This window comes from Pinus tabuliformis, chromosome 2_1, assembly GCF_031772625.1.
Source record: "Pinus tabuliformis cultivar Carrire ecotype Pingquan chromosome 2_1, CPIR1, whole genome shotgun sequence".
Taxonomy (NCBI): domain Eukaryota; kingdom Viridiplantae; phylum Streptophyta; class Pinopsida; order Pinales; family Pinaceae; genus Pinus; species Pinus tabuliformis.
This window is the reverse complement of record NC_142299.1, coordinates 609,243,994-609,256,695: the sequence shown is the minus strand read 5'-3', so window position 1 is coordinate 609,256,695 and position 12,702 is coordinate 609,243,994. Positions and strand designations below refer to the sequence as shown.

The window sequence follows — 12,702 nt, the reverse complement described above, 5'->3', positions numbered from 1 at the left end:
AACATTAGCAATTATGTAGAGAGAACAATAAACAACGAAACATAAAAGATCAACAGAAGAAAAGCATGCACAAAAGAGAAACTAGGATTTGGTCAAAGTCCACGGAAAAATCCCATAAGGGGGAAAACCCAGAATTTGATTCTTCTTCTTTTATTAGATATTCATCAATTGTTTAGCTGAGATACAAAGCACATCCATAACAAAATTTATCAACCACATCAAGCCTCCCAGGGGCAACCCAAGTCAGTTCATAGGGCTTCTTGGATGTAATGATATCTGATCTCACAATGCTTGGAATGATCATGAAACACAAGATTCTTTGAAAATCAGATCTCACTCACATTATCGCAGTATATCAGTCATGCCCAAGTTCCAACACATTTTCAAATAGCTTTTTAAAGAGCTTTCTCAATTGCACTGCCTTGCAACTAGCCATGCTAGCAATAATTGTTTTGCCTTATAGCCATATTGAAATCAACAAATATCTTTTTTCTGACTCATTCAAGAAATCACAGCAGACCCCAAGTTACTGCAACACCCAGATGTGCTCTTCCTGTCAACAAAATTCCCAATCTTTGTCATCATCAGCGTATCCATCAAGTTTCCGGTAGTTTGTCCTCGTTTATGTAGATATCTCAACATGTATTCAGTAGCAACCCTATATACATGTCCAGGCTCTATATGGCTCACAAAATCCATCTAGTTGTTGGCTTATCATGGGATTCCATAAAAACTGTATCTGAAGAGGAGGCTCTCTCAACTGCTTCATTGTAAACCATCTCTAACAGCATGCTTCCCTTGACAAGAAGTCCTTATCATCTCTCCGTTACACTTCTCTTAGGAAGTGGACTGTCAAGCATTAACTCCCTCTTCAATAAGAGAGATAAGAGGTCACATCAAATGCTCATTATTCCAGTCCGCCAAGCCCAGGGAACTTGCTAGAGTCTAGGTGGGGCTTTCTTCAACTTGCAATCATGAGTCCTTTACTCATGCACCTCAAAGTTCAACAAGTACATCATAGGGGAAGCTCACTTCACATAAGGAATCAGGCAACAAGAGCTAGGATAACCTTCTTTCTTTGAGAGCATATTTCTTATCATAGTTTGAAACTTTGAACCATATCACGGAAGCATCAAACACTGCTACATCTCAGATATCAAGAATAATCCTTTCATGAAGGACATATCGCTCTTAGTATCATATCATACTGTTGCCCTCAACCTACTCCCTCTGAATAAGAAGCTTCTTCAATCAACTAGTGAGACTACAATCCTTCCTCTGAGGTCTTGAGCTCTTTTCCATTTCATAAGACATGGGATGGCTCTACATCATCCTCAATCTTTGATATAAAGGGCTTGATCCTCACATTCATCATATGTACTTGTGACCATAGAACAAGGGCAAGAGCAATAATATCCAAGTAAATAATCTTAATGAAAGTGTTACTAGTGATGAGACAAGACTGTGATTCTTCTCTAGAAATGAGAGTGGCTCCTTCATTATCCTGCTCCATCTCTCTCTGAAGTTTCATACACCAGCTCCCTCTAGGAGATTGCTCTTCCTGCACTACTCTGCTTCTTGATGATCCTCAAGATGGGTCACATCCTCATCCAATAAGTTAGTGAAATAAATAAAATACTCATGCAGGAAGAATCACCAGTAACCGAAAAGAATAAATTAACAAGAATAGTGACACAAAGAGATGACATAAGTCTAGAAAGTGCTTAACTTTAATATAGATTGTAGGAGGCTTTCAATTCCCTCTGAGTGCTAACTCTTCTTGCAATGCTTTCACATCATGATGATCTTTAAGAAGGATCGACTTTCCTTATCCAAGACGTTAGTAAAAGAAGTTTGCAGGAGGAATAAACAATAGTCCAAAAATGACAAATCTAAACAAGGCCAATGTTATAACATAAGTCCAAAAAAAAATACTCATCCTTTAATGAAGTTTGAAAGAAGCTATTAGCTCCCTTTGGATCCGGCCTCCATGAGTCACCATTATCCATCAACGATATGCCATTGGTAGAATAAATTCATCTTCTTGAGCACCACCTATATCCTTTATCTTCTTACATTAGTGGCCAAAACCAACCATCAATGTATACGATGACCACTGAAACTACAACATACCCTCCTCCTAAGGTTTCTCTATCACGGGCTTCTCACTGATCATGCCATATTAGGGAGATTCACTCTAGGGTTTCACTGATTTTGAATAACTGAATGGCATATCATTTCAAGAACAATTTTGAATCGTACTAGGGTTTCAATGCTATTGAACCTAGGCCATATCCAAGGCCGCTTCAAGGGTTTCTTCCAAACCCTAACCTTCTCTTGTAAGAACAAAGCTTCCCTAGGGTTTCCTTAAAACCCTAGTATTTTTAGGTCTTTGCCATCTTCATCTGCTACCGTCTTTGGTGCCTGCAATGGGTGATCTCAATGACTTTTCTTCAACACAACTCTGATACCATGTTAATTTTTCTTAGGGCTACATTGTTCTCCATTGTAAACAATTGCATTTAAACAACTTCAATGATTTACTTGGCAGTTGAGTTCGAGATGAAGGATTTGGGACTAATGCATTACTTCCTAGGATTGGAGGTATGGTAGATGGATGGGGAGATCTTCCTTGGGAAAGGGAGATATACTATGGAGATCTTGAAGAGGTTCAAGATGCAGGATTGTAGACCCATGTCCATGCCTATGATTACCAATTGGAGGAAGATAGATGCATTAGAGGACGTAGCAGTGGACCCAACCTTATATAGGCAGCTCATCGGATCTCTCATGTATCTGGTCAACACAAGGCCAGACATTTGTTTCGCAGTCAACACTCTTAGTCAGTTCATGGTGGAGCCGAAGAGAGTACATTGGACAACAATGAGACATGTATTGAGGTATCTACATGATACAATCGAGTATGGTTTGAGATATGCTCGAGGTGATGGTGTCAGTTTGATGGGATACATAGATGCAGACTGGGCAGGTAGTTCAGTGGATCGGAAAAGTAACCAAGGGCACTGCTTCAGTATTGGATTAGGGGTTGTCTCTTGGTGCAGTAGGAAGCAGAAGTTTGTGGCATTGAGTTCTACAGAGGAAGAATACATGGTAGCGAGCATGGCCACATACGAAACTATTTGGCTTTGGAAGCTGCTAGTGGGACTGTTTGGTCAACGATTAGATTCGACCAGTATCTACTGTGATAATTAGAGTTGCATTAAGCTCTCTGAGAATCCAGTCTTTCATCATAGGTTGAAGCATATCGGCATTAGGTACCACTTCATCAAAGATTGTGTACAATGTGGATCAGTTCGGCTACAATATGTTCTTAGAGATTGGCAGGTTGCAGATATTCTCAAAAAGGCCTTGTGTAAGGCATAATTTGTTTACTTCAAGGATAAGTTGGGAGTAGTGGAGAACACCTTCCTCGCTAAGAGGGAATGTTAGTTTTTCGTAGCAGTGGACAAGTGTTCTAGTCTCAATGGTGCCTATGAGGCTCACGAACACATTTTGTCCAATACCCATAAAAAGTTTCACAAGAAATGCCTTAATTAGATTAATTGGTCAATTATTAAATATTTTCCTAAGTCTAACTTAGGAAAACTGGTTAATTAAATCAAATTAATTGAGGTAAATCGATTTTGCTCTAGAGACTTCCAGAAAAGTCACTTGATGGGGTCAAGATGATCTTAGCCATCGATTGTGATTAGATCATGGCCGTTGGTTTCTCAACAAGAGATTATAAGAGCAATTCGATGGGGCTTTGGAGAACACGCAAAGACACTCAGAGATAGCAAATTGTAGTGATAGTAAGGGCGCAAAGGGAGACACCAACAATAGGGTTTCAATAGAGAGATTGAGAAGAGGATTTCTAGAGAAATTTTCTATAGAGATTCCAACATTCTAGAAGAGGAAGGGAGTTTGAATTATTCTGCAGGGAGGCTATACCAAGTAGTACGAATTAGCCAGTGTGTAGAGTTGGGCAACAAATCGATTTCCAGTTGTCAGAGACAGGTGCCAGAGGAGGTGTGAGTTGCTCAGTAGATTTGCAGGAGGCATAGATTGTTGCTAGAGCTAATTTTCAGAGGCAATGCGAGTTCCAAAGAGAGCCACACACATTTCCAGTTTAGCCAATGCGTGTAGTAGGCAGAGAGTGCGAATTGCACTGAGGAGGTCGAGTTAATTTTGTAGAAGGAAACTTGGGTTTCCAGATTGATTTTGCCAATGGAGATATTGTATGCCGGAGCTTTGCCAGTGAGAGGCAAGCTGATTGTATTTCTCAATTTTGTTGAAGATTTACTAATAATATAAACCCTCATTTGCAGAACTGGTTTTCCCCACATTGGGGATTTTCCAGCGACAATTTGTCCAAAAATACCGGTGTCAATTATTTTGTGTGTGTGCATTATTTCTCAGTTCCTGTATTTATTTGTGAAGATTGCAATAGTGAATTAATCACTATTTTCCGTAATTTAATTTCTGAAGATAAATAATCTCTAGTAGATAGAAGATTAAATTCCAATTGCTGCATAAGGAAATTTCACATGGTTAACATGCAATAGGCACAATATTGATGTAGGAAGATCATCCGATAGCCTTTTAGAGTTGAAATCTCAATAAGAGGGAACATTCAAAATCCACACATGATAAAGAGATATTGCCATTATACATGCATTAGCTAAGTGATGATAATATCTTTCAGGAAGTAAGTTTTTGTTGCATATTGATCAGAATAGTTTTCATTGCCTACTATGACAAAAATCTTTGTCCACTGAACAACAAAAATGGATAGAGAAAATTTCTACCTTTGATATGGAAATTACAAAAAATGGGGAAGCATAATGTAGTTGTTGATGAACTATCATGAAAAGATGAAGATGTAATAGCATATAGGTGACATTGGTTGTGATCCCTGATTGGTTAGATGAAAAACACATTGAATATGCCAAAGATCTTGACTCTTATTCCATAATCAATAACTTGGTTCAAAACCCAAAATTAGGATGGAGAAATGACATTCTTTGGTACAATGATAAGATCTTTCTAACTCCATTCTCAAAATTTAAATCGAAAGTCTTAAAGGAATGACATGACTCTAGCTACATACATGTAGGGTTTTTCAAACCTACTATAATGCACACCGATCATTTTTTTTGGAAAGGGATGAACAAAAACATCTGGGAGTACATTGCCAAATGTGACATATGTCAAAGAAATAAGAGAAAATGCTATGTCACTAGGGTTACTCCACACTATACACATTCCTAACCAAAATTGGGAAGAAATTTCAGTGGACTTCGTTGGAGGGTTTCCCATGTCCAATGGAAAAGATAATTTTTTTGTCATGGTTGGTAGGCTAAGTATGCACATTTCATAGGGGTAAGGAAAACAGATTCAAAAAAACATATCACGGAAGTATTTTTCAAGGATATTTATAAGTTGTATGGTTTTCCAAAGTTCATTATCAGTGGTAGGGGTACAAAATTTAAAGGCAAATTTTGAAAAGACTTGTTGAAGCATACTGGGATATCCCTTAATATGAACTCGACATATTATCTTCAAACAAATGGTCAAATTGAAGTTGTAAACAAATTCCTCGAAGCATTTGTATTTGACAGATAAGCAGAAGAAGTGGTTTTAGACTTTTGGTGATTACATTGAGCAGAATGGTGGTATAATTCTACTTATCACACATTAGCCAGAATGACTCCTTTCCAAACTTTATATTGTTAGGAACGACCAAAATGGAAAGAGTTTGTAGTGTCTAATTCTAAGGTGGCAGCAGTAAGAAATCAACTAGCTGAAGGTTAGGAGGTCATTCAATTACTAAAAGAGAACTTAGCAATTGCATGTAATTAAATGAAACAACAAGCAGATCAAGTTTCAACATAGATTAGAAAGCGAATGTGAAGAAGGTGATTAGGTATTTGTAAGCTTTCAGCCCTACAAACAGTTGTCTCTTAAGCAACAAGGGAAGAACAAATTGTCTGCTAAATTTTATAGACCATATCAAATTAACAAAAAAAAAAGATTAGCCAAGTTGCCTATGGATTGGAATTGACAGACAATAGCTGCATCCACAATGTGTTTCGTGTGTCATGTCTCAAGAAGGTGTCGGGACAACATCAATCGGCACAGTTGAACTCCTTTCATTGGATGATGTGTTGAATTTTTAGGGATCTTCTTATCTGATAATTACTTTGTATGATTTGTTAATTTAATCTTTCATTCATTCAATTTCATCATAAAGCATTTACACAGAAGATCTTCAACCATAGACATTAGGATCTTAAAGAGACAACTAAATCAAGAAGAAAACCTTTTACCCTGGGAAAACCTACATGGGGAAAAATCCAGCAACCTTTTCCTTAGAGAAATCATCAAGTTCAACAGAGATACATCAGTCAAATACAAGGTCAAACAGACCAACAAATATAGCTAGGTCACACCTGGTCATGCTTCCCTCTAGTCAGGTCAATAATCTGCTCCACAAACTCATCCTTGATCTCCCTAAATCAGAATTTCGTTCTGCAAGAAATTCAGCCTCCTGCTTCTTCAAGACTGCTCCTTATTTTCCCTTTTTCTACTTCTTCACTGGCCTTGCACATTCTTCTGTGCTAGCCTCAGATATGCTTCATTGCTGGCCTCAAACTCGCTCAGTTTATTTGCCTCATAGATATCTTTCGCTGACCTCAGATGGACCGAGTTGCTTGGCTTGGAGGAGGATGAAATGGTGTCTTTATATACTATATAGTCTCTTGGGTGGTCAAATGGGTGCCCCTAGAAGCTGAGGCCGACCTGACTTGACTACTATTTGGAGCCAAAAATTCAAATTTTCTCTTTTAATGAGGACATGAAGAACATGCCTTAATATTTTTCTTTTGACACTAGCATGAAGAACATGCTTTACATTTATCATTATAAATATTTCAAGACCAAGAATATTAATTATGAAGACCGACCATAGCTACAAAATTCAACATGATGAAGGAAGAATTATTTAGAACCAGAAGACATTCTATCCACTAGAAAAGAAATGACTTTATTCTAGAACTGTTAAAAAATATCTAATTAAATGGAAGAACCTTGTGGAAGAAGATTCGTCATATATCTATATATATATATATATATATATATATATATAAGCTTCTGCTACAATTTATAGGCTATAATTTTTTAGCTGTTGATTTCTCCATATAATTTTAATGCATTCAATCATCTCCAAAATAAATGTGGTTAGAAAATAAAGCTTTGGGTGCTGATGATTGGTATCTTTATTTGATGGTTTAGGGGTTTGTAGATTTTGTGTTTATGTTTTATAAGCAGTGAGAGTCACCATGCTATGGCTTTATATGCACAATTATTTGAACTACTTTATTGCCTTTTATTGTAACAGCGGGCTGATGCATCCACAGATTGGAAGGAGTTCACAACAGCAGATGGGAGAAAGTAAGTAGTTCTTGGTAGCTTATCATTGGATTTATAAAATTGTGAAATTTGTTTTAGATTGTTAGGGTTATAACTTTATGAACAGTTAGTGATTGCACTGTTATTCATATTTGGAGCATAGTGCTAGTTAATTCATGCAACTACGTAGCAACCATATTAAGTTCGAGTTTGTACTTTTCTTTTTTATTTCTGTCACAGGTATTATTACAGTAAGGTCACGAAACAGTCAAAGTGGACAATGCCAGAGGAAATGGAGGTCTGTGGTACTTTCTTGCTAGTCTGCAGGAGATGTTTTCATCTTTTTTGTTGATTACTTCGAAAGATCTGTGCTTGTTATTAGTGTGAATTGGAGATATCTAAAGTAATTTATTTCTCTTGTCAGGCAGCTCGGAGGAAGGCAGTGCAGGCAGCAATGCCCATCAATGTTCCAAAAGCTGAAGTTGGCGCCCCAGTAGTGTCACCAGTATCTGTAGCTATCACAGCCTCTCCTTTGATAGCATTTCCAAATGTATCTTTTGATAACTTCTCCACCAATAAAACCTCAGTCTCTGCATCAGTGGCACCAGTGACCAATGTGGCAACCTTGCTGCAGACATCTTCAAGCTTATCCGGCTCTGTGGCTCCCCTGATAGAATCTCCCTCTGCTGCTGTTATGTCATCCACAATGCTCACATCTATTGTTGCTTCATCGTGCACCACAGTTAGTCTGCCTGTAACTGTCATGGCTCCAGTACCCTCTTCTTTGTGTACCACTTTATTGAAGGCATCGACTTCAGCAGTAACTATGTCTGTAACATCTACAACTGTTGCAGAAACTACATCACTCGGAACATCTGCAACTGTTGTAGCAGCTACATCTGCTGGAATGTTGACAGCTGATTCAGAAACTGTTCCTACTGCAGCAGTCTCCTCTTCCATGGCAGTTTCACCTGCTGCACCATCGTAAGTGTTTTATTTCAATATTTACTTTCTGGCTGTATCCTAACAGTCTGCATTATTTGGAGAATGGTGACTATGATAGTACTATATTTCAGGAGGAATTGGTTCTTTCTCAGTTATGAAACATTGAAATGCAATTATTTGTGTATTTTGGGATATAATTTAAAAATGACAACTGCAGAAATCCGTAAGCCATTTGACATTAAAAATCCCTTTCTTTGATATGTGTTAAAAGTTTTGAAAAATAAGCAGAAAACAGTGTTGGTTCCCATGAATGGATTAAACATGGTGGCTGAAAATGCTATATCTTTTACGGTGAAAATGAACTTAAAGAAACCCTAAACTTCATTGTTCTCCCAAGTGAATGAAAGTATTCCACCTTCCTAGTCTGTTAAGCATATAGCAGGGACTTCTAAAGTTCCACTCCAGGGAATTCTTCAGGATTTGTAAATTTGATAGAAATGTACAATGTGCGAAGTAGGAGGGAGGTAGCTAAAGCATTTGTGAGGTTTATGAGGGCCAATAAAAATGCGTTTATTGTTTGTCATTCTACCTTTACAAGAACATGGGGAGGAAATTGTAGCTTTTGTGCCTGGATATACATGTCATAGTTACAAAAATTTAAGAACAACGCTGTTAAACAAGGGTAATTTCAAAGATGCAATGGGTTGATGGACCTTAAACAAACATAGGTAAGGATATGGTGTTCAATTTGTTGATTTTAGAGCATCAGAAGGTCTTCTGCATTGGCTTGTGTCTAACATGTGGGATAAGAAGTCCTCCTTAGGTGGTTGTTCAAGAGGAGAAACTAATATGGTTTTTTTTTTCTTTTCTAATTCTAACTTAGGAAAATCACATTACTTAATTTAATTAATCAACTAATTGAGCAAATTCCTAAGGATAAATAATTTAATTATTTAGGTGACTTAGATCTAATGTCAACCATTGCTCTAAGTGGGCTAGGATTTAATCCTAGCTGTCTATCACTTTGGAGATTGAAGGTTAGGGATTTTGCTCAATTTGAAATTATAAAGAAAATTTAAGGGAGAGGATGATGACACAAACATTGTAGTGTTGAGAAATCAATTTTCTCATGAGTGAGAGGCTTGAGTGAACAAGGAGAAATAGAAAAAGTGTGTAGTAGATTTTTGGAAGGAGAATTTGTGTGAGGGCTGAGATTTCTGAAGGGGGCCAAGACCTGGAGGAGAGAGAGAGGGTGAAAATCCTGAGCAGGCCGAGAATGTGAGAGGGATGAAACTTCCAGCAGGAAGGCCAAGACTTGGAGGGCAAGTTTCCTTGGACAGGTTGAAAATTTTAGTGCGCAGGCTGTATAGCTAGAAGGGCTGAATTTTGCAGGTACAGGCCGAGAGATGCCAAGGCAAATTCATCTCCCAGAGCAGCCATTTTTAGGAGGCCGAATTCTTCCTTGGTAGAAAATCTTAGGGCCATTTCTAGGTTCTAATATTGATGTGTTTTCTGTGTAATTTCTCTATGGGTCTAGGCCCTAAATTTTCCAGATTTCAATATAAGTGAAGGAAGATTTATTGGGCTGAAGTTCTGCTGTCTTGCGGTGATTTTCTATTTATTTATTTCAACTACAAATTTACTGTTTAAAAGTTGACAACACCCATGCAAGTTACTTGGGAGCGGGAGTGACATTTTCAGAAGCTCCCAGTCCGGGAGCGAATCAGGGTGCAAATTTTTATATATAATATATATTTTTTTATATTTTGATGCATATATGTCAACAAAAGCATGTAGAATGATGAATTAGATATAAAAAGCGTAAAAACATAGATTGAACCATATAACATCAATCATCTAGAAGTTATAATCTTCATCAACCACGCCCACAAGTTAGTAACATACAACATATTGAGTTTCATGATTCATCAATCTTAAAGTGTCAAGCTTTCAAAATTCAATATATAACATTTATCATCATTGATCACCAAAGTTGTACTTGTAAGCTAAGTGTAACCATTACAACAAAGAATATCTAACATGAAATGAAATGTTATAACATGAAATGAAATGAAATGAAACTACTTTCAACTTTCACGAAGCATCATATTCATAATTCATTACCAATGAGTTATAATTGCCAACTTCAAACTTAAATTGTCATATACTGTTTACAAAAAATATAGTAATAAATATGAAAGAGTCAACAGTTATAAAAACAACTGGAAACTAGAAAAGACAAGTAAATCTATTATCTACTGCTTCCTCTTGCCGCCACGTGAAATATCTAATTTCTGAGCAGGTTGTGGTACTAGTGGTCTTCTAGGAGTCTCCTCCCGCATAGTCACACAACCATAACCAGAAGGCACATGCCCTCCACATGATGTAGATGGAGGCAACAGCAACAAAGGAACAATAGTTGGAACTCGAGCACTAGCATTGCCATTGGATGGTGGGGGTGGCATGGTTGTTGTTGCTTCACCATTATCTCTCAAAAGTTATGCTTCCAATTCTTCAAGATGTATAGTGCCATCCTCCAAATTATCGTCCTCTGGGTTGTTGTCCCAAATTTTATATGCTGGATCCTCATAATGACTCAACAACCTCAAGTTGTAGTGCACATAAACCAAGCTTTCTACCCGGTTTTCATTGAGTCTGTTTCGTCTCACATTATGTATAAAGTTGGAGGTGCTCCAACACCTCTTTGCAGAAGAAGTATTTACAAACCATGAGAGAGATTTTTGCCAATTTTGGGAAAAGTCCCATGCCGCGATATGCATCCCACCATGTGAGAGCATCAAATCTGTCTCTATCTTCCATTGCATGCAAAGAACCAAACAAATCAGTGCAATTGAAGTATTTGCCTAATTCAAGACATAGATTAGCACACTCCTCCTTGTCAGGTGTTGTCACTCGCTGGAAAAGAGAGTTCCAGTTGTACAAAGGGGGCAAAAGAATAGAGATGTTTGGAGCTAGCCTCCAAGCCATCTGTTATCCATGATAACCAATTTGTGCTTTGCAAAATGGAGATTAAAGGAGGAGGAACAGGTCCAGTTTAAATTGTTTTGGAGAAATTTCCATATTTTCTTAAAAACTATTTCTTTCACAAACCCCATTCTTTCCTTGTATTGCCAACTCTAGCCGTGTTTCCCCATTCCCCTTTGAAATATCTTAAAAGCATTCATACAAAATACCGAAGGCCTTTTAAAAGGCTGGGACACGCAAAACTTCATTTATATCGGCCTATTTTCCTTTGCAATACATATCCGCTCATCTCCCTTTTCCTTTTGCGATTGCGATATCGCATATCGCAAAGTTTCCTGCCTACCGCAATAAAGTTCTTCCCCCGCCGATTGCGATATCGCAAATTCTCCGCTGATATCACATATCGCAAATTCTCCGCTGATATCGCATATCGCAAATTCCCCGCAGATTGTCATATCTAAGTCCCTTATTTGCCCGCTGATCGCGATATTTCCACCTTCCCGTTGATCTTGATAAGGTCCTCTCCGCTGATCGAGATAAGGTCCTCTTCGCTGATAGCGATATTTCCATCTTCTCGCCGATCGAGATAAGGCCTCTTCGCCGATCGCGATATTTCCATCTTCCTGCCAATCGCGATATTTCCACCTTCCCGCCGATTGCAATAAGGTCCTCTCTGCCGATCGCGATCGGGGATTGCGCAAAACATAACTCCCTCCTCCACTGAACTCCCTTCCGACTTGCAATTGCGATGGACTCGAAAGGTTATGTATTATGGTTTTGAGAAGTTTCAGGTCTAATGTATTGGGAAATCACCATAAAATCAGTGTTAAAGCCCCTTTTCGCTTTTTGATGGCGATATACGAGTCCTCGTTTTGGATGCGATATTTTATGTATCATGCTTTATTGGAGTTTCGCGTCTAGAGAATCCGCAAGCACCATGAAATATGGTAAAAAGCCCTGCACCTGTATTGCGATTGCGATACCAACAGGCTCAGATCAACGACCCAGATTGAATCTGCCCGGATTAGTGGCCTAGATCAACGAACATTAAAGCGCCTATTTCACTTTCGCTCAGTGGTACGCCGGGGTTATTTTTCGGCGTATATCCAACGACACAGTCATCAAACATAATACAGAGTAAATGAAGACATGGAATCTCGGGAGGACTTGATGATCCAGCATGGTGCTCCATGTAGAGGGAAGGCGAAGTACCTCCCAGGCGACCTCTGCTTCTGTACTGTGGCATTAAACTAATAGTTGATCGCTCCCAGTTTTGAAGAATGGGCGATTCAGGTAGTTAAGGCGAAAGCGACAAGGACCAACTGAGCAGCTAGATGGACTCATTGTGCCAGAGATGTGGTC

At 38.3% G+C, this 12,702-nt stretch overlaps 1 protein-coding gene across 9 annotated transcripts in view; it reads left to right on the top strand.

Annotated features, from left to right (window-relative positions):
• LOC149201974 (pre-mRNA-processing protein 40A-like) overlaps nt 1-12,702 on the top strand; it is a 441,059-nt gene that overhangs the window by 75,830 nt on the left and 352,527 nt on the right. For all 9 annotated transcript variants that reach the window (XR_016253884.1, XM_089403062.1, XM_089403058.1 and 6 more), the window contains exons 8-10: nt 7,400-7,452; nt 7,651-7,708; nt 7,835-8,394. Coding sequence is in view for 8 of the 9 variants with exons in the window: in XM_089403062.1 (XP_089259188.1) it covers nt 7,400-7,452; nt 7,651-7,708; nt 7,835-8,394 (671 nt within the window). In the remaining variant the exon portion in view is untranslated. The remainder of the gene's footprint in view (nt 1-7,399; nt 7,453-7,650; nt 7,709-7,834; nt 8,395-12,702) is intronic.